The sequence below is a fragment of the Lissotriton helveticus genome, chromosome 10 (assembly GCF_964261635.1).
Source record: "Lissotriton helveticus chromosome 10, aLisHel1.1, whole genome shotgun sequence".
Taxonomy (NCBI): Eukaryota; Metazoa; Chordata; class Amphibia; order Caudata; family Salamandridae; genus Lissotriton; species Lissotriton helveticus.
In genome coordinates this window covers 825,101,080-825,125,356 of record NC_136071.1, presented here as the reverse complement: position 1 = coordinate 825,125,356, position 24,277 = coordinate 825,101,080, and the positions used below count along the sequence as shown (strand labels likewise).

The window sequence follows — 24,277 nt, the reverse complement described above, 5'->3', positions numbered from 1 at the left end:
GATTTTGGGGGAATAATGCATTCTGGATCAAACATATGCCACACTTTGCAGGGAGGGTTCATAGCAGAGGGAGGTAGTTTTACCCCTATTGGTTGGGATGAACCCCCCTCTTGCCAGCTCAGAGTGTAGGATAAATATGGGAGAGCTACAGGAGCTCCCCAGTACACTGCCTGAAATAAATGAAGGACAACCCTGCTGGACCCTTCGACTGCACCACAGAAGGCTAGCACTCAAAAGGACTGAACCTGCAGCACTCTAAAGGCTCCACAAAGAAAGGCCAATGCCTGACTCAAATGAAAAGGAATGGACTCCCTGATCAGCAAGAGGAACAACAGAACTGAACATGCCTAAAGAGAGGATCACCCCAATTGACCAGTTGCAATTGGATTTTTCAGGGACTGTGCAGGTGCATTGTGGGAAACTGAGTCCCAACCCCAAAGAGGCAATCCAGAGTCTCTGACCCTGGGACTGAGCTGATGGGCACTTACTTTCCATAAAGGAACCAAGAAACTTCAGGATTTAAATGTTTGGAGACGTTCTGCAAAGTTTTGCAGAAAAGCTCCAGGAGGAGACTGGCTCAATGTCTAGTGTCAAGCGGCTGTTGTGGACTCGCAAATAGGCCCGACCATGCTGCTTTGCCCATTGAAAGCTACTGAGCTCCTTGCCATTGACGTCAAGGACAAAGACTTCCAGAGGCTCACTGAGGCATCGCACTGCAGCAGGCTGTCAGAGGTGAATCGTACTTTGGATCTGAGAAGCCCAAGGATAAGCTGATGAGCCCATCAACAACAGAAAAGCTCCAATAAAAAGACCAAGGGCCGGATTACAACTACAGCGGTCCATAGGGCCACTGTAGTCATGGTGGTGGACTTTGGACTGCTAGACTGGCAGTCCACCTGCTCTATTATGACTTGGGCAGTTGGACCGCCACAGGACTGTTGAAACCGCCGGGGATCAGTGATCATGTGGCAGTTACGCAGCGGTCAGAGGCAGCAATATGCTGACGGTGCTGTTGCAGCACTGCCAAGCAAATAATGACCTTCCCACCACAGAAAGGATGGTGGTAAGGCAAAAGGGGCCCTTGCAGCCCCCCCTGTTGCCTCTGGGTCTGGGAATGCACGCAGGGGTGCACATGTTTCCCCCCTATATTTTTGCATACCCTGTTCCTGCACAGAAAGAAATGCAGACCATTGTGCATGTCTTTCCAAGGAGAAACACCTATTTGCCTTAGATACACACCGAAGTGGACAGCTGCAGCTGGATCACCCACACAGGATCAACTCTTAATCCAGCGGGTGATTTGACTATGTGTTTGGCAGTCTTGCAGTGGGGCGCTGGCATGGTGGCTCAGTGAAAGACTGCCAAACTCAAAATCAGGCTCCAAGTCTGAGGGTAAACATTTAACCGGATCTAGCGCTCCCACTCCAGAGAGACAAGATAGCCGCAAGTGGTGCTTTAATCTTTTTGGCTCTAGAATTCACAATTTTTGTTTTAATCTTTAAAAAGTTATATTTACGGTTCCCTACATTGGATTTGTGTCATTTTGATATCATTGTGAAGATAAAAATATTTTCTATTTTTATAAATTGGTGTTAGATTTTTATTGTGTTGTGTCTTTAACTTTTTGGGTGATATTAAATGCTGTACACATACCGGTCTCCTAAATTAAGCCTGACTGCTTGTTTGCCATGCTACCAAGGGTTGAGCAAGGATTCATGTATTGAGACTTTACTGGACTTACTAGTGATTGTAGTATTATTACTAGCTGAAGGTGAATACCCCCACCTACTAATAAACCACTTTCCTGCAATAAATATTAACTGAAACCTTGTTTCGGCACCTTTTCATTTGTGTGCACTATAGTTTTATCAGTAAAACTGTATGTCTGTGCAAATTTATTTATTTTTTTATTTTTTTATTTTTATTGTTTGCAGGCATGTAAGGAATAAGTACAGTAAGGCATAAATAGTTAATTTTAACATACATAAATAAATTATTTCCATATAGAGCATAAACAAATGCAACTGAATCATGAAGTATTATTAGGAGGTAAATAAAAAAAGAAAAGAGGAAGAAAGAAAAAAAAGAAAAAAGGGGAGGAAAGGAAGAGAATAAATAAGCAAGAAGGTAATTTCAATTTCTTTTCAAAGCTAATACAAGTTGCTTAGTTCAACCTATTTTCTACACCCCTTCCCTATATCGCAAAGAAAAAAATGAAAGAAGGAGAAGAAAGAAAAAAAAAAGAAATTAAAGTGAAACATTAATGATCTATAAAGGAAATTTTTTCATGTTTTTTCAATGTTTGTAAGCCCCTGATCTTTGCTAAAGCTAGTTCCATTGAATGTATCTCGATTACCAGGTCCCACCATTCCCAGACCGTAGGTATTTCTGGACTAATCCAAGCTCTAGCCAGAGTTAGCTTAGCACAGGACATTAATATCGTAGCCAAGGCGGCTTGTGGGAAAGATACCGAGTAAACGTCTAACAAAACAGAAGTGGCCGTAAATGTAGGCAGCTGAATATTTTTCAGTTTAAGAACTTTTTCAATATCATGCCAAAAAGTTTTAAGTTTCGGGCAAGAAAATAAGATATGTGCTAAGTCAGCTGCTTCGGCAGAACATTTAGGGCATTTTGTACGATCGCTGTGAGTATTATTAGCTGACCATTTAGAGATTTTTTCCGGGGTGTAGTATAGCATACAGGTTGTTCTAAATTGTTGTAATCTGAGACTTGATGATCGTACTCGTTTATTGATATTTATTAAAGAGTTCTCTATCTGTTTTGGTGTTATATTTGAGCCCAGCATTCTGCTCCATTTGTCAGCCAATTTAATACAGTCATTTGATTTAAATCCAACAAGAAGCCTGTATGCTTCGCTTATTGTAGATTTATTTTTAGATGAGTATAGACATGTCCAGATATCACATTCAGTGACCTCCAATATTTGTTTTTTATTAATCAAGTAGTTGTGTATCTGTAGATGTTTATATCTCATATTTTCAGATAGATTATATACTAATTTGAGAGTGTTGAAATCTAGAAAGCCTTGTGTTCCATACAAATCCCCTAAAACCGTGATACCCGATCTTAGCCAACAGCGAGTATTGATGTTGGAAAAAATATTTGGTAAGCCCGGATTGCCCCATAACGGGAGCTCGGGGTGAAAAAAGCTGGTGTTGCAAAAAGAAAGTATGTTACCCCAGATCTTTGTTAGGTCTCTTATGGTTTTAAATCTAACCCTTTTGTAGTAGTTGGGGTCATTGGTTCGAAACAAGAACATATTTGAGTCGGATTTTAGCGTAAAAGAGTGAAAAAACAAAGTCTTTCTTTCATTTAATAAGGAGCGGAGACGGATGACAAAAGCAGACCAAAAGTATAATTTAAAATCAGGAAAATTGAGTCCGCCGTAGTTAGTATTATTTTTCATAAGAGCCAGTGATCTTCTTGCCTTTTTATACCCCCAAATAAAACTGCTAAGTATTCCGTCCAGTTTTTTAAAGAATTGGTTATTTAATGCTAATGGTATAGATCGAAATAAATATACAAATTTGGGCAAAACCTTCATCTTGATTAGGTTAATTCTGCCAGTTAAGTTCAAAGGTAGTCTGTGCCATTTTTTTAACAGTAGATTAGTTGATTTGATGAGTTCATTGTAGTTTAGAATATTGATTTCTTGTAGTTTAGCCGTAATTTTAACCCCGAGATATGTGGCAGTGTGGCAGATCTCAGGCACAGCCACTGCTGGTGTGTAATTAGCTATTACTTGCGTTTTTAATAAATTTAGTTTATAACCCGCCACCTTGCCATATTTTGCGGCCTCTAATGTTATTCCCTTTAGTGCTTCTACAACATCTTCAGTATAGATCGCGATGTCATCTGCGTATGCAGTTATTTTTAGTTCTTGTGTTCCTGATCTGAAAGGTACAATCTGATTTTGAAGTTGAAGGGCGGACAGAAAAGGCTCCAATGAAAGAGCAAATAACAGAGGAGATAGGGGGCATCCCTGACGGGTACCTCGTAAGATTAAAAAGTCTGAAGATATCAGTCCCCCATAGCTGGTATATGCTGATGGTTTATCATACAATGCTTGTATACTCTGCAGAAATTGTCCTTTAAACCCTATCTTAGACAATATGCACCAGAGAAAGTTCCACCCCACTCGATCAAAAGCTTTTTCAGCATCTAGTAGAATCATGCCAAGTGGGGTGGATTCCGTCTCTGCTACATCAAATGCAGTTATTGCCATATTAACATGTATAGTAGTATCCCTGCCAGTTATGAAACCATGTTGATGTGGATTAATGATTTGGGGCATAATAGGAGCCATTCTTAATGCCAAAATTTTAGCAAAAATTTTGGCGTCTGTATTTATTAAAGAGATGGGGCGATATGACCCTCTCTCTTCCTTCGGTTTGCCTTTTTTCAAAAAGAATATTATTTTTGCCCTATTCCATGACCTAGGTGTCTTACCTTCTAGGCCAACAAATTGTATGACTTTCAACAATAGTTGTTCAAGTTCTGCTAGGCAGAGTTTATATATTTCTAGGGGTATGGTGTCCTCACCCGCCGCTTTTCCTGCGGGTAATAGAGCTATCGCTAGATGCAACTCCGCCATTGTTATGTCCTCAGACAGTGAGTCTATCTTTGGACAATTCTGAGTATCCCCGGTATACTCTTCCACATATTTATATATGTCGTCTAAATTATGGTCCACTTCTGGGGTATATAGGTTTCTATAGAAGTCGGCAAATTGTTCTAAAATATCTTGAGGTTGGGTATAAATTTTATTGCCAGCCCCCCGTATACTTGTAATAGTAGAGTTAGCTCTGTCCTCAGCCACTTTGTAGGCCAGAATTTTCCCAATTTTATCGCCCCCCTCATATTGTGTTATTTTAAATTTATGCAAGTTATTGGTGCTTTTCTGAATAAATTTTGACTTCATTTTATTTTTAATTGAGCAGAGTTCAAGGCCAATTTCTATACTTTTTGTTGCATTATGCCGGAGTGCTGATGATAGTTGTTCTTCTAAAGCTGTTATTTTCGTCAACAATTGATCGTTGTTTTTTTTGTTTTCATAATTTTGCCTAATTACGTAAGCCTGAGTGAAGCCCCTAATACTTGCCTTACAAGCATCCCAGACCATATCGGGTGAGGCTGAATTGATATTAATGCCTATAAATTCAATAAGATGTGATTTTAATTGCATCATAAAAGATGTATCTGAAATCAAATATCTCGGAAAGGAAAATGGTCTGGGGGTAGTTCTAATATTTATTATTTTGTTTGTCAATAATATTGCATTATGGTCCGATGATATTCGGGGACATACGACCATAGAGCTGTTTTTCAATAGATTTTCGCTTGCTAATGCCATATCAAGCCTAGAGCATATTTTATGAGGGGCGGAATATTATGTATATCCAGGATTATTAGCATATAAATGTCGCCAAGTGTCTTTGATATTGTGTACACGGCATAGATCAAGGATAGATAATCTAGTTTTATGCATCCTTTGATATCGCCCAGAGCTAGTTGTATCAATTCTGTAATCCATGACGCAATTAAAATCCCCCATAATGATAAGTTCTCCCTCCAAACCCAAAAGTTTAACATTCAGATAGTCAATGAGGCTAGGATCGTCTATATTGCAACCATAGACCACACATAAAACGTATTTAACATTTTCACAGCTTATCTGTGCTATTACCCATCTGCCATCTTTGCCACAAAAAGTCTGTATTATCTCGGCCCTGAATCGCATGTCTTTAAGTATAGCAACCCCTCTTGTAGATTGTCCGAAAGCAGAGCAAACTATGATGTCGTACCCCAGATGTTTAAGAAGTTTTTTATCCTTCCCTGCAATGTGTGTTTCAGATAATAAAATAATATGGGGGTTATGCATTTTCAATTCCTCTTTAACCAAACACCTTTTGTTCTTGCTATTGAGCCCTGCTACGTTCCAAGCTAAGCATTTTATTTCATACATCTAGAAAGTAAAAAGATTAATTCCTTCGTTTTTAAGCATGTCTTAAGTTTTCCAAAGTAAATTTCATAAGTCCACATAGCCTCATATATAACATATTTTTAGTGTTGTTAGCGTACAAAAAAGTCCTGGCTTTGTAGTATGCAACCAACCTCTCATCCCCCTCAGCCTGCAAACAAGTTTTCATAATTTTTCCCCTCCCACCCTCAACCCCCCATCTTGCGGAGACTCCCACCCTCCAACCCCCCACCCCCCTAGTTCTTACCCCAGCCGGGGAAGAACCATCCCTCTGCATCTGCTGCCGCTGAAAGGGCAGCTTACGTGGCGAGACGCCCAGAGAAGTCTCTCCCATCCCCTAATTATACTGTTTAGAATTTTGTCAGCGGATACATATAAAAGATAGCCTTGGCGTTTGGCATTTGACATTTGGCTGCTTAAGAATTCCAAAAATTGCAGAGAAAGAAAAAATATTAATAAAACAAATTTAGACGATTTAAGCAAATTGTGTCGCCCACCCCTACCGCCCAAGTACTAAGTAATGTCGATTTCTAATAATTAATAGACTACAAAAAGAAGGTAAATGAAGCAAGTAAATTGAGCTAGACTAATTCTTAGTCTTATTCTTATTCTTGTTCTCGCCCATGTCAATGTCGGCTAGATAGGCCTCTGCTTCTTTGACTTCAAGAAAAAAGTGTGTGTGGCCGTCTTTAATCACTTTGAGCCGTGCTGGTTCTTGAAGAAATGCCTGGCCTCCGCTAGATTTTATAGGATCTATTAGCTTTCGGAGCATCCACCGTCTGTCCATTGTTTCTTTGCTACGGTCAGAGCGGGCAAAGATTGAAAGCTCACCAATAACTACAGGAGTATTAGGGCGGGCCCTCTGCCATATGGCCTGGCGTAATAGAAAATTTCCAAAGAAAATTAGAAAGGGGCGTGGGATTCGGCTCTCCCTATTTCTCTGTATCAGAGGAAGGCGATGAGCTCGCTGGATTTGTGAATCCCAGTCCCAATCTGCTAAGTCAGGGAAAGCTTTCTGGAATAGACCTATTAGGTACGCCCTCGGATCAGCGCCTTCTGCGCCCTCCGGCACGCCAAAAAGTTTAAGATTGAGCGTCTCTGACGATTCTCCAAATCTTCAACTTTTTGTTGAAGTGTAGCAAGCTGCGTTTCGTGTTTGTCGGTTGCAGATGTTGTCTCTAAATTAGTTTCTTCCAGCGAGACCACCCGTTGTTGTAATTCCTCAATATCTTGCGAGAACCCCCTAAATTTAGTGGTAAGTTCTTGTAGAGTAGATTGAACTTTGCTATTGTCCTCCCTTAGTTGCAGATAGTGCTCCTGTGCTTCTGCCCGTTGGTTGCTCAATAGTTGTAGTATTATGTCTAAAGAGGTGGGGTCGGCTGATTCTTGACTTGAGTTTTGTTCAGAAATATTTATATGTTTATTTATCTCCACATTAATAAAAGAAGAGAAAGGTTCTGAAGAAGGACGGGTGGTGGGGGCTGCTATTGCTGCAATAGAGGTTGCAGTAGGTTGTACCGTGTCAGCTTCTTCTATAGGTGGTTCCACAGTAAGCTCAGACCCAGACAGCATCGAATGTGTAAGAACAGGCGGTGGTACGTAAGGTGTGTTGAGTGTACTAGATGGTAGATTTAGTGTAATATCTGAGGGGCAAGAATCTAGATTGAAGGGCCTAGCGGTGTCAGGTAAAGCCTCTTTATTAGATATAGATTCTGTCTGTGCAAATTTAGTAGCCATTTCAAATGCAAAATGTGCTGTCTGTACAAGCTTGTGCACTACCACATAATGCTTTGTTACATTAAAATATCACCAGTTTATGTCAATTAAAGCTAGATGGGTTGAAAATGTTTTCCATTCTGAAAATTTGGTAATGGGTCTATAATGTCTGGGAAGCACTGTCATAGGCTAAAATGCACTTGTAAGACAGTGGACGGGGTGCTTGCAGTGTTTGTGATAGAATAACCCAGAATTCATCTGTTAAACTCTAGTTAAGGCAGGGAGATTTTATAAATCAAAGGAAAATAGTTGTAAATGTACCCAATGGACGTAATCAGTAATCAATTGAAGCTTTAGTTATTTTACCAGCATTTTGTTTAGACAAACCTTATGCCTTTACCATTACGTTCTATTTTATATTTCAGAGTACTAAAGGTATTCCTGTCAAGGACTGCTCAGCGCATCCCTTACATGACAAGCTGCCGAGTGATGTGGATGCTGGCTGTTATTCTTCTCATTGTCCTCTGGTTTCTGACTGCCTGGACTTCTGCTGTCTGCCAGAACTTGGACAGAAACATCTCACTAATTGTACAAGGGCAGACATCAGACCACCTGCACTTTAACATGTGTCTCATAGACCGCTGGGATTACATGATGGCTGTTGGTATGTAGTTTCAAAAATGCCATGTACTTAATTGTGGTAATAATTGAATTGTATTTCTTTGGTCGTTACCAATGATATGCATTATAAAATACTTGGTTAGTCAATTTGGTTTAGATTTTCATGACTGTCAAGTGATGAATAAGTGTCACTTTACTGTAACTACATTACAGCATTGTTTTGTTAATAAAGTGAATTACTCAGATTACTCAGAAGCATATTATTTGACATGTAGTAGCCCACTTTGTGGTACATTTACCAGAATGAGGCATTGTCTGGTTTCCTAGGGATTTTCGAGTGCTCTTTACCAATGGTGTCACAGACACTCAGAAACTATTGCAGTCATGATGGATAGCCTAGGTATTACCTTTGCACCCTTGACCCTACAAAGCATAGGTAGATGAGCACTAAATCTTAATCCCCTCAGTGGTAGTGGGTTTGGAACTCAGATGCTGTATGACACAATTAATTTTACTCTTAAAATTCAATGTCTGATAAGAGCTATAACTCAGCTTGGAATAAAGGCTTTAAATAATAGTTTAGTTTTCCCAATGAATGATGAAAAAACAAAGTTGTGGTGTTTGGTGTTCTTGGAGGAATTGGTGGAATATTATAGTGAGTAGTGATGATCTATTAATCGCACACTGATCCTGTGAGGACAATTTGCTGATCAGTTAAACAGGCGTACTTGGTGTGCACAAGACACATTTCTCCTGTTCACCAGCAACAACACAATCACAAATGCAAGTCTGGTTCCATGAAAGTAACTTGAATGGCTTTGCCTCCCAGCTACCACCACTACACAATAAGAAGTTAGTGGCATCCTCAACACCAACCTCTGCTTCAAAGAGCACATCACCAGGAAAATACAGACTAGATATTGTCAATTCTCTGCCCTGAAGAAAATCAAGCTTTTCTCCGGGAACCTGACTTCAGAACAATAGTCCAATCCCTGATCAACTCAAAAATGAATCATCTATAAGGTCAGTTGCACAGGATACATAGTCCACCAAAATATGACACCTTTGTATACCGACACAAGAAATTAACCACCTTTGGCAGACAGTGCCACACTAAATTTCAGGTTATTGCCAGACTGGAAACTGAAATCTGCTGGAAAAAAAGGAAAACAGAAGGCAGGCTACCTCTGTTTACACTTTCTGATCCTGGAACATCATCCCCATCAATATCATAACTACTTCATTTAGAAAGTAGCTGAAGGCATACCTCTTCAAGGGACACAGCATCTTTACACACTTGAAATCACCACTCTCAAATTTTCTGCCTCTTTGAAAAAGATACCAAATTGTATGCCTACATTTTTTCCTTATTAGGTGTCTTGTTGCTGACGAGCTAGGTTTGTTCTGTGCAAATAGCAATGCATACATACATACATTGGTTGTAAAGCAGGATAGTTAAACTTAAGAACAAGTAAAAATAATTAGATCATAACAACTTCTGAGGCTGAGCTATTACACCAAACACGAAGACAGTACTGATGTGCAAATGTGCCACAAATTAAATAATATGGGCCATTAAAGAATGTTAGCCTAATGGAAAAGTTCTGGGTAACCATAGATGACTTTGTAAACTTTCAAGTTTACCTGTGATTACAACTTCTAGTTAGTGGGGGAGCTGTCAAACAGATAACAACAATCTATCAAGTTGTATAATAGTTCTGTGCTCTGTGATAGCTCAGCATAGTATGTCAATGAGTAAGAAAACATATGGCTAAGAATCTTGTTAAATATTAAAAACCTCCAAGTTACCCAAAAATTCCAACACAAAAATTATTAATGTCTCCTTATTGTTTAAAGGTGACTTATCAACGGCTACCTCCATCAAGAGGTGTGGGGTTTAAAGGTCAAAGATTGCGCAAATTGAATAGCTGGTTCTCAATGAAAGTCAGGCCAGTGATTTTCTTCAGGGATATAGAAAGGTAGCCCTAACTCAAAAGACCCAGCTCAACTCATCACCAGGGGGACATATTGAGGGCGGACTTAGCGTCTCTATGAAAGTGCACTCAGTTATAGACTGTAACTTCCTGCGTTTTTATGATAAAGACCTATCCCCACTCATTTGTCTGATCCTGCTGGTTCCCCCTTAATCAGCGATTAATCAGGGATCAATACTCAATAACAACACAATACAAATGGCCCATACACATTCACCCAAATGTGCTGGGGGTCAAGTTTTAATGACGTTAGGAATTGGTTTTCTTCACAGGTTCATGATCAACATTTCTAAATACATAACTAAACCTGTATATCAACTCTCTTTCCTCTGTTGGTCGAGTAGCTGATGGTAATATCTTACTAACTATTTAGTCAGCTAAATAATCACAGACTCTCGGTAAGGTTGGAGGTTTGTTGATCCAATTGTCCTGCCAAGCTATAAAAGTCTGGAATATTGCGGCAAAAGAACTAGTCAAATAAAGCGATCTAACATGAGTATTCTTGAATTGAACAATTTGCCCACTTGCTAATTGCAAAGTCTACATTGAATTTTTTTTTTCTATAATAATAATTATAAACAAATTTATAAAGCGCATGGCTACACTGACTAGTGTATCCCTTCGTGGTGCAAAGAAGAACATATTTCGAACAGGGCGGAGAAAGCAGAGAACGGGTAGACAGGAGGGCTTAAAGAGGGTAAAAGCCAAGTTTTCAACTCCTTTCAAAAGATAGTCTCCGAAGCCTCCAACCCGAGCCCCGGGGGGAGTTTATTCCAATGCTTGGCTGCTAAAAAATGAAAGGAGCGACCACCCATCCTTGCTCTCCTGATAGATGGAATGCTAACCTGCCCCATCCCGCTTAATCTCAGTTGACGGGTCGGGGAATAAGGGGTTAGTAAGTCATGCAGGTAGATGGGCAACTTTCTTTGTAGGAGACAATGGCTGACACATAGGACGTTAAACAGAATTTGCTCCCTTACCGGAAGCCAGTGAAGGGAAGCTAAGGCCTTGTTAGAAGGGGCTCTCTTGGGTAACATCAGAACGAGCCGCGCTGCTGCATTCTGAATGCGTTGGAGTCTCTGTATACATTTGGTATTAGCTCCCAGGTAAAGTGCGTTCCCATAATCCAATTGTGATGTCACCAGAGGGTGAACAATAGTTTTCCTTGCTCTAATTGGCAGCACTTCTAAAGTCTTGTGGAGCCTGCGCAAAACTCCAAAACATGTTCCTGCCACTCGCCTAGTGTGGTTCTCAAAAGAGAGCTTGGTGTCCAGCCACATCGCTAGGTTCCTAACCTGCTCACAAGGGGATGGGGTTGGTCCCAGTGTCTGAGGCCACCATGCCGATGACCAAACCGAGAGCGCTTTATCTATCACTAGCACTTCAGTTTTTTTATCATTCAGTTTAAGGCAGTTGTTAGCCATCCAGGATGCCAGTTCTTGTAGGCACGTTGAAAAATTGATGGCTGCCTTCTCATGTGCTTGTGTTAGGGACACCACCAATTGTGTGTCATCAGCATAGGACACAACACTTACCCCAAATTTTTCAGTAATCTCTGCCAAAGGAGTGACGTAGAGATTAAACAGGGTAGGGCTAAGAGTAGAGCCCTGTGGGACCCCTTGTTTCAGCTTAATACTTTTAGATTGGTAAGGTCCCTGCGACACCTGGGAACTACGATCACGCAGAAAAGACTCCATCCATTTCAAAGCTCGGCCTGCCAAACCTCCTTTCCTAAGGCGATGGAGTAGGGTATGATGGGCCACAGTGTCAAGTGCGGCACTTATATCTAATAAAATTAAGGCCGCCATCTGTCCCTCATCTACATGTTTACGAATGATTTCCGTGGAAAGGAGCAGAGCTGATTCGGTGGAGTAGGATGCCCGAAAGCCAGATTGCGTGGGATGAAGTAAGCTGTGTTTACTAATATGGGCTGTCAGTTGGATGTTAACTACCTTTTCTGCAATTTTAGCAAAGTACGATAGCAGTGAGATAGGGCGTAAATTCTCCAGTTGGCTCATGCTAACATTCAATTTTTTTATTTAACGGGAGAACGATCGCCTCTTTCCATTTTTTAGGGACTGTTCCTGAAATAAAAGTTAGCTGAAGGAGGTGTCTGATGTAGGGCTCAAGAATCTTAATGTTCCCTCTTAGCACCTTGGGAGTGGCAGGATCTCTAGGCGAGCCTGACTTAATGCTTAGGGCAACATTATTGAGAGTGTCACATGAGGGGACAGTAAATTCACTGAGACGTTCTGCCTCTACTATGTTAGACGTACCATCATCATCCACGCGCCAGTTGCGTCCTTAATCCTGGAAGGTAGAATAAATCTTCCCCACCTTTTCCGCAAAGAAGTCGGACACCAAATTGCAAGAATCCACTGACCCAATGTTAGGAGCTGTGTTTCTTGCTAGTGAAGATATCTCTTTAAAGACAGTAAAACATTCCTTTGCAGAGTTCTCCACTGTCCTGATCCTCTCCTTATAATAGGCGACCCGAGCCTTCCTAATAAAAGAGTGATAGTCTTTAAGACTAGATCTATATTCACTCTTTCTAAGAGCTGAGAAGTTTCTTCTCCACATTCTTTCAAGGCGTTTACAGGCTAATTTGACTATTCTAAGTTCACCACTGAACCAGGGAGCGGATTTTAATTGTCTACCCAACGATTTCGAGGACCTTGGAGCATTACTGTCTAGTGCCTCCATGATGCGATTGTCCAATGCGTCACAGGCAGAGTCGATATCTGTACCGCCCGGTAGCCCACCCTGTAATAGCCCCATATTAAAGTTTGCTTGCGAAAACCTAGCCCACTTCCTATGCCTTTTCTTGGTGTCTGGTTTCTCCGGTAAGTGAGATAGAGGCATCCTGGCCCTGAAGGAGACCAAAAAATGGTAAGACCATGGGACTGAATGGTTTGCACATTTTTCAACTGCACTAATTATACTTTTTAAGATTGTCTCTCAGTCTAATTAGCTGATGATTGTCGGAGGATAGGACCTCGTTGGGTTTTTATCTTTAGCTTTTATAAACGGGTTTCCAATGTATTATGTATAACAGTGGTTTTCCCACTCTTTTATGATTTTTAACTAAATCAAATAAAAGTATTATTGACTTGACCTGACTCAGTAGGGTTAATAAAGTTTATCTCAAATATTTCTGAATAATAAATGCTCATTGCATAAGGTTACAAATGCTAACAATGTCATACTCAACACCAATATACGAAATGCACATGAAGGAGTGGATAGATTAAGAGACATCAGTTTCAGCAAAATAATCTGAAACAATATACATATGACAGAGGGGATAGATGAAGAGACATAAGTTTCAGCAAAATAACGTGATACAATATATTTATGACGGAGGGGATAGATGAAGAGACATAAGTTCAGAGACAAACATACATTTGCAAATAATAATGCGAAATACGAGCCAGATTGATATACTAACTAAAGATCAGTGATATACCACGCCCCTGGCCAAGGAGGTAGTGGGGGTCCCCTGAAATAGAGTCAGGGAACAAAGACTTCAGAACCCAGGTACGGGACAGGGGCAGGAACAGCTAGACCTCTCTGCTAATCGATGGACAGTAACGCATCACCCCTCTCTTCTCTCTCCTAAAGCTGACCAAACCACATCTCCAAAGGCACCCCAGTTATACCCTAAAACCTACATGTCTGTCACAAATCAGTTGAAACATTTCATGAAATTTGACTTCTCATTGGTTGAACCAGGAGGGGACCTGTCACACCATCATGATTTCATTCTAAATTACTATAATCCATTGTTCCACTTCCTTTCTCATCACCTAAACTTTGACTCATTCATACATTTAATACATGTATCTATTTCATTAATTTTCTCATAACTCTCTCAGCTACGTCCGCAGAAGAAGCCTTGGGTCCGACAGCCAGTCTCATCCTTTTGGCAGGCAAAGAATGTCTGTCTCAGCAATCGACAGTAGGAGGGGCCATTTTTGAATGTAACTAAGGCATCATTGGGTAGCACATTGCCATTTACAGACAGCACATCTTCAATTGAAATGGCCTCTAACTTTGACCAGACCTACTATTTTACTGATAAAGCTATATAGCACTCAAATGTTAATGTGTGGAAATTGGGTTACTATGAATATTTTTCATTTGTTTATCACCAAGTAAAGTGTCTTGATTTGTTTTGATCCTATTTATTTTTTCTGTTGCCAGAAAACTTAAGAATTGTAAAAACAATCTGCTACAGTTTTGCTTTTACTACTATTTAATGCATAAAGTTCATTTACAGGAATTTACATTTTGGTGTGTTTACTGCACTCCAGCAAGATAGTCACATAGTTTACTTTAAAAACAAACACCAATCCCATGTTAAAAGAATAGGCAGCAATTTGTAAGAAGACATAGCCTGACATTTGACCTGTGGCTTTGAAGCACCGGCAAATGTGAAAAGACAAACATAGTTTAAAGGCATCTTTCTTCATTGCTCGTACTTTCCCTGTCCGCCAAAAATCAGCAAGTGACTGGACCCACAGTTTGGAAAACACTGCAAATGAATATTGAGTTTAAGAGCAACCCTATGTGCCTTTCTTCAATCCCAGGCCTGTCCAGATGTATGTCACAATATTGACTACACAAATACTCTGTTACAAGCATATTGTTTTCAAAGATAACAGTGAGCAATATTGTGGTCACAGCTATATTTTGGCAATAACAGATATACTATCCTTAAATCCACATACACATTCTTTCATTTATTTATATCCTCAGGGAACATATATGTGGAGTTAAGTATAGTAAAGATGTACTTACCTATATGTTCCTACTTGGTCAATATTCTTGTTTCACTACTTTTGACTCAAAATAAACTAAACATACTTGTTGTCCATCACTCGTCCTTGTGCAGTTGCATGTTCTTTGGTCGGCCTCAAAATGAGTGTATATTAAAAATAAAAACGCTTTATTCCGGTGTAGATCTACCATAGACTGCTGGATGTTTAAAGGCAGAATCCTCATTTAGGGTTTCAATATAAATAGTGTTAATCAGAGAGCTGTAGAATTACGTTCACAGACATAGCATCACTCCTATTTGCTAAGAGAAGTACCCCCACACAATGTATATGGGGCCAAACATATGAAAGATCATGAATTGTGGAGCGCTGCATTAGCCTCCTTTTATGAGTATGTTTTTGCAGCAATCTTAGTAACATTTTAGCATCTCATGAGCTGAATATATAATTGTAGGTGAGATACTGCTGGAGTTACACTTGAGAATGATTTCAATATTATGAAATAGTGGTGTGAGGCTTCTATTTTCTAAATATTCAGTTTAACCCACGGCTATGTAAAAGCTAACAGACATGAAAAAACACAGATGTTTAAAAGCCCTCTACCGCCTTATTCTGAAAATATATTAGCACATTTAAGATGGAAAAAAGCCATTGGAATAAAGAGATTTGCAACATAAGTCAATTTGGCCCAAGAGAAACTGTAAGATAAAGTTAATAAAAATGCGCTTACCTAAAAATCAGTCAAACAAAAGTATTGGTCAGAGTGACATGTATTGAAAGACTAGTACTTGCTCTAGAAGATGACTGCACGTGTTTGTCCTTTGCCTGCCAGTACGTTTTGACCAAATGTTCATTTGTGTTCCTGTGGTATATTTTCTGAAAGATGAGGGATGCACACCTTTTTTTTGTTATCAATAATTTCTTTCTCCATGTTCATAGCCTTTGCGTCAGTGATAGCGTGCAGATTGGTGTATGGCATGCCCAAATGCCACCTGGTACGACCAAGGTAAATACAAATGGGACACATTCATGCCCCAGCCAAATGCACAGCATTACGCCGCCCTTGCGGCATTCAAAACTTAAACCATTTATAATCCAAATCTTCGTTTTTTTAAACCATTGCTTATTTTTCTCCATTTATATTTTCTTAATCCATTCTGAATGTCCACGTGTGGAATTTTCTTGGCCTTTTTTCAAGTTTCTTGTATTTATTCTGTGCCCATCCAGACCTCTTCAATAAATACGATAAATGCCAGGCTCATATCAGGCAGTGTTCATTCCATTAAAAACCCAATGCATTTCGGGCGACACAGCGCCCTTCTTCGGGGGTCACTGAAAAATTATCAAACATGTAACAATTAGTCCTCCATTCTCAAAATTATATTTTGGCAAAAACAAATCAACCCACTTAATGCTGTGAGAACAGAGCCTAACAACCGAAGCCATTTCTATAGCATTAGCTCAAGGTGATCTTAAGTCTTTCTCTAGGAACGTTATCGTGCTTATGCACAGTACCCTGCCCAAAGTTATCATAACGTAACCAAAATGAACAATATGCATGCGTGTCTCTTCTTTCTCTTAATCCTCTGTCACCCTCTCCCTTCTTTGACCTTCGTTGTATGTTGACATTTAAATTGCCACTTCTATGTCAGGCAGTTCAACCCTTTGACCCATTATGCAGAGGAAATCTTTTCGTAGTATACACACAAATCTGCTGATACACCTTAACTCTCTATCATACTCGTTTCTTACTAAAGTGCCTTCTGTTGCTATGAATCTCATTAAACACTTGTGGTTTCAACTTGCGCTACGATTCCCCCTACTTTTAAATGCACTTAATAGTCCAAAAAGGTCCTCTACATTCACATACCTGCCGAGTAAATCGAAAAGCCTCTCCCCTTCTCCAACGGTTTTCGCGCTGAATACAACCCTATCACATGCTTATTTATTCACCTGTGAAGCCGCCCTTCACGCCTCACATTGACATCAGTTTTTCTTACTCCCAATTGGTCCAAAAGTATATAATCCCGCCTCCTCATTGCTAAACCCATCTAGTAAACTGTATCTCCCACAATGCATTATCACAGTAATCCTTTATCATTCTGTCCCATGTTTTTAACGAGCTACTGATTGTGTGTGAAACGTGCTATTTTTGAATCCACTAGAATGAATGTCTCTCGATACATGTTTTGTTTCCTAGTGCTTGAGATGAGCCCTGTTCTTTCGCCAATCACGTGGATTCATTTCTGTGTTTTTTCTTTACTTGTTCATTCTTCATCCTTTGTGGGTGCAAACCCCCGTGGCGGGCAAAGTTATGATAGATTCCGAAAGATGAGGGATGCACACCTTTTTTTTGTTATCAACAATTTCTTTCTCCATGTTCATAGCCTTTGCGTCAGTGATAGCGTGCAGATTGGTGTGTGGCATGCCCAAATGCCACCTGGTACGACCAAGGTAAATACAAATGGGACACATTCATGCCCCAGCCAAATGCACAGCATTACGCCGCCCTTGCGGCATTCAAAACTTAAACCATTTATAATCCAAATCTTCGTTTTTTTAAACCATTGCTTATTTTTCTCCATTTATATTTTCTTAATCCATTCTGAATGTCCACGTGTGGAATTTTCTTGGCCTTTTTTCAAGTTTCTTGTATTTATTCTGTGCCCATCCAGACCTCTTCAATAAATACGATAAATGCCAGGTTCATATCAGGCAGTGTTTATTCCATTAAAAACCCAATGCATTTCGGGCGACACAGCGCCCTTCTTCGGGGGTCACTGAAAAAGTATCAAACATGTAACAATTAGTCCTCCATTCTCAAAATTATATTTTGGCAAAAACAAATCAACCCACTTAATGCTGTGAGAACAGAGCCTAACAACCGAAGCCATTTCTATACCATTAGCTCAAGGTGATCTTAAGTCTTTCTCTAGGAACGTTATCATGCTTATGCACAGTACCCTGCCCAAAGTTATCATAACGTAACCAAAATGAACAATATGCATGCGTGTGTCTTCTTTCTCTTAATCCTCTGTCACCCTCTCCCTTCTTTGACCTTCGTTGTATGTTGACATTTAAATTGCCACTTCTATGTCAGGCAGTTCAACCCTTTGACCCATTATGCAGAGGAAATCTTTTCGTAGTATACACACAAATCTGCTGATACACCTTAACTCTCTATCATACTCGTTTCTTACTAAAGTGCCTTCTGTTGCTATGAATCTCATTAAACACTTGTGGTTTCAACTTGCGCTACGATTCCCCCTACTTTTAAATGCACTTAATAGTCCAAAAAGGTCCTCTACATTCACATACCTGCCGAGTAAATCGAAAAGCCTCTCCCCTTCTCCAACGGTTTTCGCGCTGAATACAACCCTATCACATGCTTATTTATTCACCTGTGAAGCCGCCCTTCACGCCTCACATTGACATCAGTTTTTCTTACTCCCAATTAGTCCAAAAGTATATAATCCCGCCTCCTCATTGCTAAACCCATCTAGTAAACTGTATCTCCCACAATGCATTATCACAGTAATCCTTTATCATTCTGTCCCATGTTTTTAACGAGCTACTGATTGTGTGTGAAACGTGCTATTTTTGAATCCACTAGAATGAATGTCTCTCGATACATGTTTTGTTTCCTAGTGCTTGAGATGAGCCCTGTTCTTTCGCCAATCACGTGGATTCATTTCTGTGTTTTTTCTTTACTTGTTCATTCTTCATCCTTTGTGACAAAACATGTATCGAGAGACATTCATTCTAGTGGATTCAAAAATAGCACGTTTCACACACAATCAGTAGCTCGTTAAAAACATGGGACAGAATGATAAAGGATTACTGTGATAATGCATTGTGGGAGATACAGTTTACTAGATGGGTTTAGCAATGAGGAGGCGGGATTATATACTTTTGGACCAATTGGGAGTAAGAAAAACTGATGTCAATGTGAGGCGTGAAGGGCGGCTTCACAGGTGAATAAATAAGCATGTGATAGGGTTGTATTCAGCGCGAAAACCGTTGGAGAAGGGGAGAGGCTTTTCGATTTACTCGGCAGGTATGTGAATGTAGAGGACCTTTTTGGACTATTAAGTGCATTTAAAAGTAGGGGGAATCGTAGCGCAAGCTGAAACCACAAGTGTTTAATGAGATTCATAGCAACAGAAGGCACTTTAGTAAGAAACGAGTATGATAGAGAGTTAAGGTGTATCAGCAGATTTGTGTGTATACTACGAAAAGATTTCCTCTGCATAATGGGTCAAAGGGTTGAACTGCCTGACATAGAAGTGGCAATTTAAATGTCAACATACAACGAAGGTCAAAGAAGGGAGAGGGTGACAGAGGATTAAGAGAAAGAAGAGACACGCATGCATATTGTTCATTTTGGTTACGTTATGATAACTTTGGGCAGGGTACTGTGCATAAGCACGATAACGTTCCTAGAGAAAGACTTAAGATCACCTTGAGCTAATGGTATAGAAATGGCTTCGGTTGTTAGGCTCTGTTCTCACAGCATTAAGTGGGTTGATTTGTTTTTGCCAAAATATAATTTTGAGAATGGAGGACTAATTGTTACATGTTTGATAATTTTTCAGTGACCCCCGAAGAAGGGCGCTGTGTCGCCCGAAATGCATTGGGTTTTTAATGGAATAAACACTGCCTGATATGAGCCTGGCATTTATCGTATTTATTGAAGAGGTCTGGATGGGCACAGAATAAATACAAGAAACTTGAAAAAAGGCCAAGAAAATTCCACACGTGGACATTCAGAATGGATTAAGAAAATATAAATGGAGAAAAATAAGCAATGGTTTAAAAAAAACAAGATTTGGATTATAAATGGTTTAAGTTTTGAATGCCGCAAGGGCGGCGTAATGCTGTGCATTTGGCTGGGGCATGAATGTGTCCCATTTGTATTTACCTTGGTCGTACCAGGTGGCATTTGGGCATGCCACACACCAATCTGCACGCTATCACTGACGCAAAGGCTATGAACATGGAGAAAGAAATTGTTGATAACAAAAAAAAGGTGTGCATCCCTCATCTTTCAGAATCTATCATAACTTTTCCCGCCACGGGGGTTTGCACCCACAAAGGATGAAGAATGAACAAGTAAAGAAAAAACACAGAAATGAATCCACGTGATTGGCGAAAGAACAGGGCTCATCTCAAGCACTAGGAAACAAAACATGTATTGAGAGACATTCATTCTAGTGGATTCAAAAATAGCACGTTTCACACACAATCAGTAGCTCGTTAAAAACATGGGACAGAATGATAAAGGATTACTGTGATAATGCATTGTGGGAGATACAGTTTACTAGATGGGTTTAGCAATGAGGAGGCGGGATTATATACTTTTGGACCAATTGGGAGTAAGAAAAACTGATGTCAATGTGAGGCGTGAAGGGCGGCTTCACAGGTGAATAAATAAGCATGTCATAGGGTTGTATTCAGCGCGAAAACCGTTGGAGAAGGGGAGAGGCTTTTCGATTTACTCGGCAGGTATGTGAATGTAGAGGACCTTTTTGGACTATTAAGTGCATTTAAAAGTAGGGGGAATCGTAGCGCAAGTTGAAACCACAAGTGTTTAATGAGATTCATAGCAACAGAAGGCACTTTAGTAAGAAACGAGTATGATAGAGAGTTAAGGTGTATCAGCAGATTTGTGTGTATACTACGAAAAGATTTCCTCTGCATAATGGGTCAAAGGGTTGAACTGCCTGACATAGAAGTGGCAATTTAAATGTCAACATACAACGAAGGTCAAAGAAGGGAGAGGGTGACAGAGGATTAAGAGAAAGAAGAGACACGCATGCATATTGTTCATTTTGGTTACGTTATGATAACTTTGGGCAGGGTACTGTGCATAAGCACGATAACGTTCCTAGAGAAAGACTTAAGATCACCTTGAGCTAATGGTATAGAAATGGCTTCGGTTGTTAGGCTCTGTTCTCACAGCATTAAGTGGGTTGATTTGTTTTTGCCAAAATATAATTTTGAGAATGGAGGACTAATTGTTACATGTTTGATAATTTTTCAGTGACCCCCGAAGAAGGGCGCTGTGTCGCCCGAAATGCATTGGGTTTTTAATGGAATAAACACTGCCTGATATGAGCCTGGCATTTATCGTATTTATTGAAGAGGTCTGGATGGGCACAGAATAAATACAAGAAACTTGAAAAAAGGCCAAGAAAATTCCACACGTGGACATTCAGAATGGATTAAGAAAATATAAATGGAGAAAAAAAAGCAATGGTTTAAAAAAACCAAGATTTGGATTATAAATGGTTTAAGTTTTGAATGCCGCAAGGGTGGCGTAATGCTGTGCATTTGGCTGGGGCATGAATGTGTCCCATTTGTATTTACCTTGGTTGTACCAGGTGGCATTTGGGCATGCCACACACCAATCTGCACGCTATCACTGACGCAAAGGCTATGAACATGGAGAAAGAAATTGTTGATAACAAAAAAAAGGTGTGCATCCCTCATCTTTCAGAATCTATCATAACTTTGCCCGCCACGGGGGTTTGCACCCACAAAGGATGAAGAATGAACAAGTAAAGAAAAAACACAGAAATGAATCCACGTGATTGGCGAAAGAACAGGGCTCATCTCAAGCACTAGGAAACAAAACATGTATCGAGAGACATTCATTCTAGTGGATTCAAAAATAGCACGTTTCACACACAATCAGTAGCTCGTTAAAAACATGGGACAGAATGATAAAGGATTACTGTGATAATGCATTGTGGGAGATACAGTTTACTAGATGGGTTTAGCAATGAGGAGGCGGGATTATATACTTTTGGACCAATTGGGAGTAAGAAAAACTGATGTCAATGTGAGGCGTGAAGGGCGGCTTCACAGGTGAATAAATAAGCATATGATAGGGTTGTATTCAGCGCGAAAACCGTTGGAGAAGGGGAGAGGCTTTTCGATTTACTCGGCAGGTATGTGAATGTAGAGGACCTTTTTGGACTATTAAGTGCATTTAAAAGTAGGGGGAATCGTAGCGCAAGTTGAAACCACAAGTGTTTAATGAGATTCATAGCAACAGAAGGCACTTTAGTAAGAAACGAGTATGATAGAGAGTTAAGGTGTATCAGCAGATTTGTGTGTATACTACGAAAAGATTTCCTCTGCATAATGGGTCAAAGGGTTGAACTGCCTGACATAGAAGTGGCAATTTAAATGTCAACATACAACGAAGGTCAAAGAAGGGAGAGGGTGACAGAGGATTAAGAGAAAGAAGAGACACGCATGCATATTGTTCATTTTGGTTACGTTATGATAACTTTGGGCAGGGTACTGTGCATAAGCACGATAACGTTCCTAGAGAAAGACTTAAGATCACCTTGAGCTAATGGTATAGAAATGGCTTCGGTTGTTAGGCTCTGTTCACACAGCATTAAGTGGGTTGATTTGTTTTTGCCAAAATATAATTTTGAGAATGGAGGACTAATTGTTACATGTTTGATAATTTTTCAGTGACCCCCGAAGAAGGGCGCTGTGTCGCCCGAAATGCATTGGGTTTTTAATGGAATAAACACTGCCTGATATGAGCCTGGCATTTATCGTATTTATTGAAGAGGTCTGGATGGGCACAGAATAAATACAAGAAACTTGAAAAAAGGCCAAGAAAATTCCACACGTGGACATTCAGAATGGATTAAGAAAATATAAATGGAGAAAAATAAGCAATGGTTTAAAAAAACGAAGATTTGGATTATAAATGGTTTAAGTTTTGAATGCCGCAAGGGCGGCGTAATGCTGTGCATTTGGCTGGGGCATGAATGTGTCCCATTTGTATTTACCTGTGGTATATTTTGTCATCCAAAGGGCCACATGTGTCAAGAGTTTTTGCATTTGCAAATGGGCAGAATCTCAGAATCAGCCCGTCCTTGAACGCATAAAATACTCTTGACATGTATCAAACCCTATTTGAGATTTGGTAACCTGTAACTGAATCACAAAATGGGTTTCCGATTCAACATTTGGAAGGGGCGTGGTTAGGGCATCACCACTGAATCCTAACGGTATGCATGAATGTTTTGTGACTGTGAATGTGGTCGCAAAACATTCACATTTTACCACCTACTTCAAGTAGGTGATAACATATTTGCAAATGGGAAGGGGTCCTCAAGAGACCCTCCCCTTTTGGGAATAGCAGCAGCAAAAAAAAATCAGACCAGGCAATGGTCCCATGGACCACACTTCCTGCTCTTAAAAAAGAAAAAGACAACTTTTCATTTTTCTTCTTTAAATGCAACCCATTTTCCTTTCAGGAAAAAAGGGTGGCATTTAAAAAAAAAGTTTGCTTTGTTTAAAAGCAATCACGATCATGGTGGTCTGCTGACCCCAGTAGGCCACCATCCCCCTGATTTTTGCGATTCCTAGTGGGTCGCAAATTGCAACCTACCTCATTAATATTCATGAGTTAGATCATTTGCGACCCCCCAGGAATCACAGAAAGTGTACAGCACACTTTTAGGCATGCCATTTTGCGATTTCCTTATTGCGAATCGCATTGATTCGCAATGAGGGTATCGCAAAATGGTTACTTAATACATCTGGCCCAAAGTTGTTAGTATGGAATAGTGGGAGTCAATATCAGCCTTTGATTGAGCATTTGATGTTAGAAAATGGGTGTCCCTAGATTTCGTCAGTGGGCTCCAGCCAAAGTACTACTTAATAATGCACACCTATGCATGCTTTGCAAGTCTGTGGTGCTGTACATTGGTTGATTGATACAAATGCATCGTGCTAGATATTTTTATAGATTTTTTTTAACTTAATGTTCTAAAAACCCCGAAAAGCATAATAAATATTTTGTTTGCTATGTGCACCATATCCTTCTATAGGTGCCACACAAAATATTGTAACTTGCTATATATAAAACAGGGCACTACATGTAACTCTCAGACACTAACATTCTGCATTTCATCCTAATGTAGATTTAGTAATAAGATAGCTCTGATTAGCAATTCAGGTGGTTACTTGGAGGTAAAGAGGGGTTGGTTGCCAGCTGCCAGGGGCACAGGTCATAACCTCTGCCACCCTGGTGAAATACTGCCTGCCATATTTAGAGAACTTCAGCTGGCTGGTGGAGGTCTCTGTGCCTTCAGAGTGGCCACCACTATGGAAACTCCTATGAAGGTAAATTT

General features: G+C 40.0%; 1 protein-coding gene across 1 annotated transcript in view; it reads left to right on the top strand.

Annotated features, from left to right (window-relative positions):
• Positions 1–24,277, top strand: part of GPR158 (G protein-coupled receptor 158) — a 1,439,213-nt gene that overhangs the window by 1,188,643 nt on the left and 226,293 nt on the right. Inside the window, exon 7 of the mRNA XM_078664368.1 lies at positions 8,143–8,381. Within this exon, the coding sequence (XP_078520494.1) occupies positions 8,143–8,381 (239 nt within the window). The remainder of the gene's footprint in view (positions 1–8,142; positions 8,382–24,277) is intronic.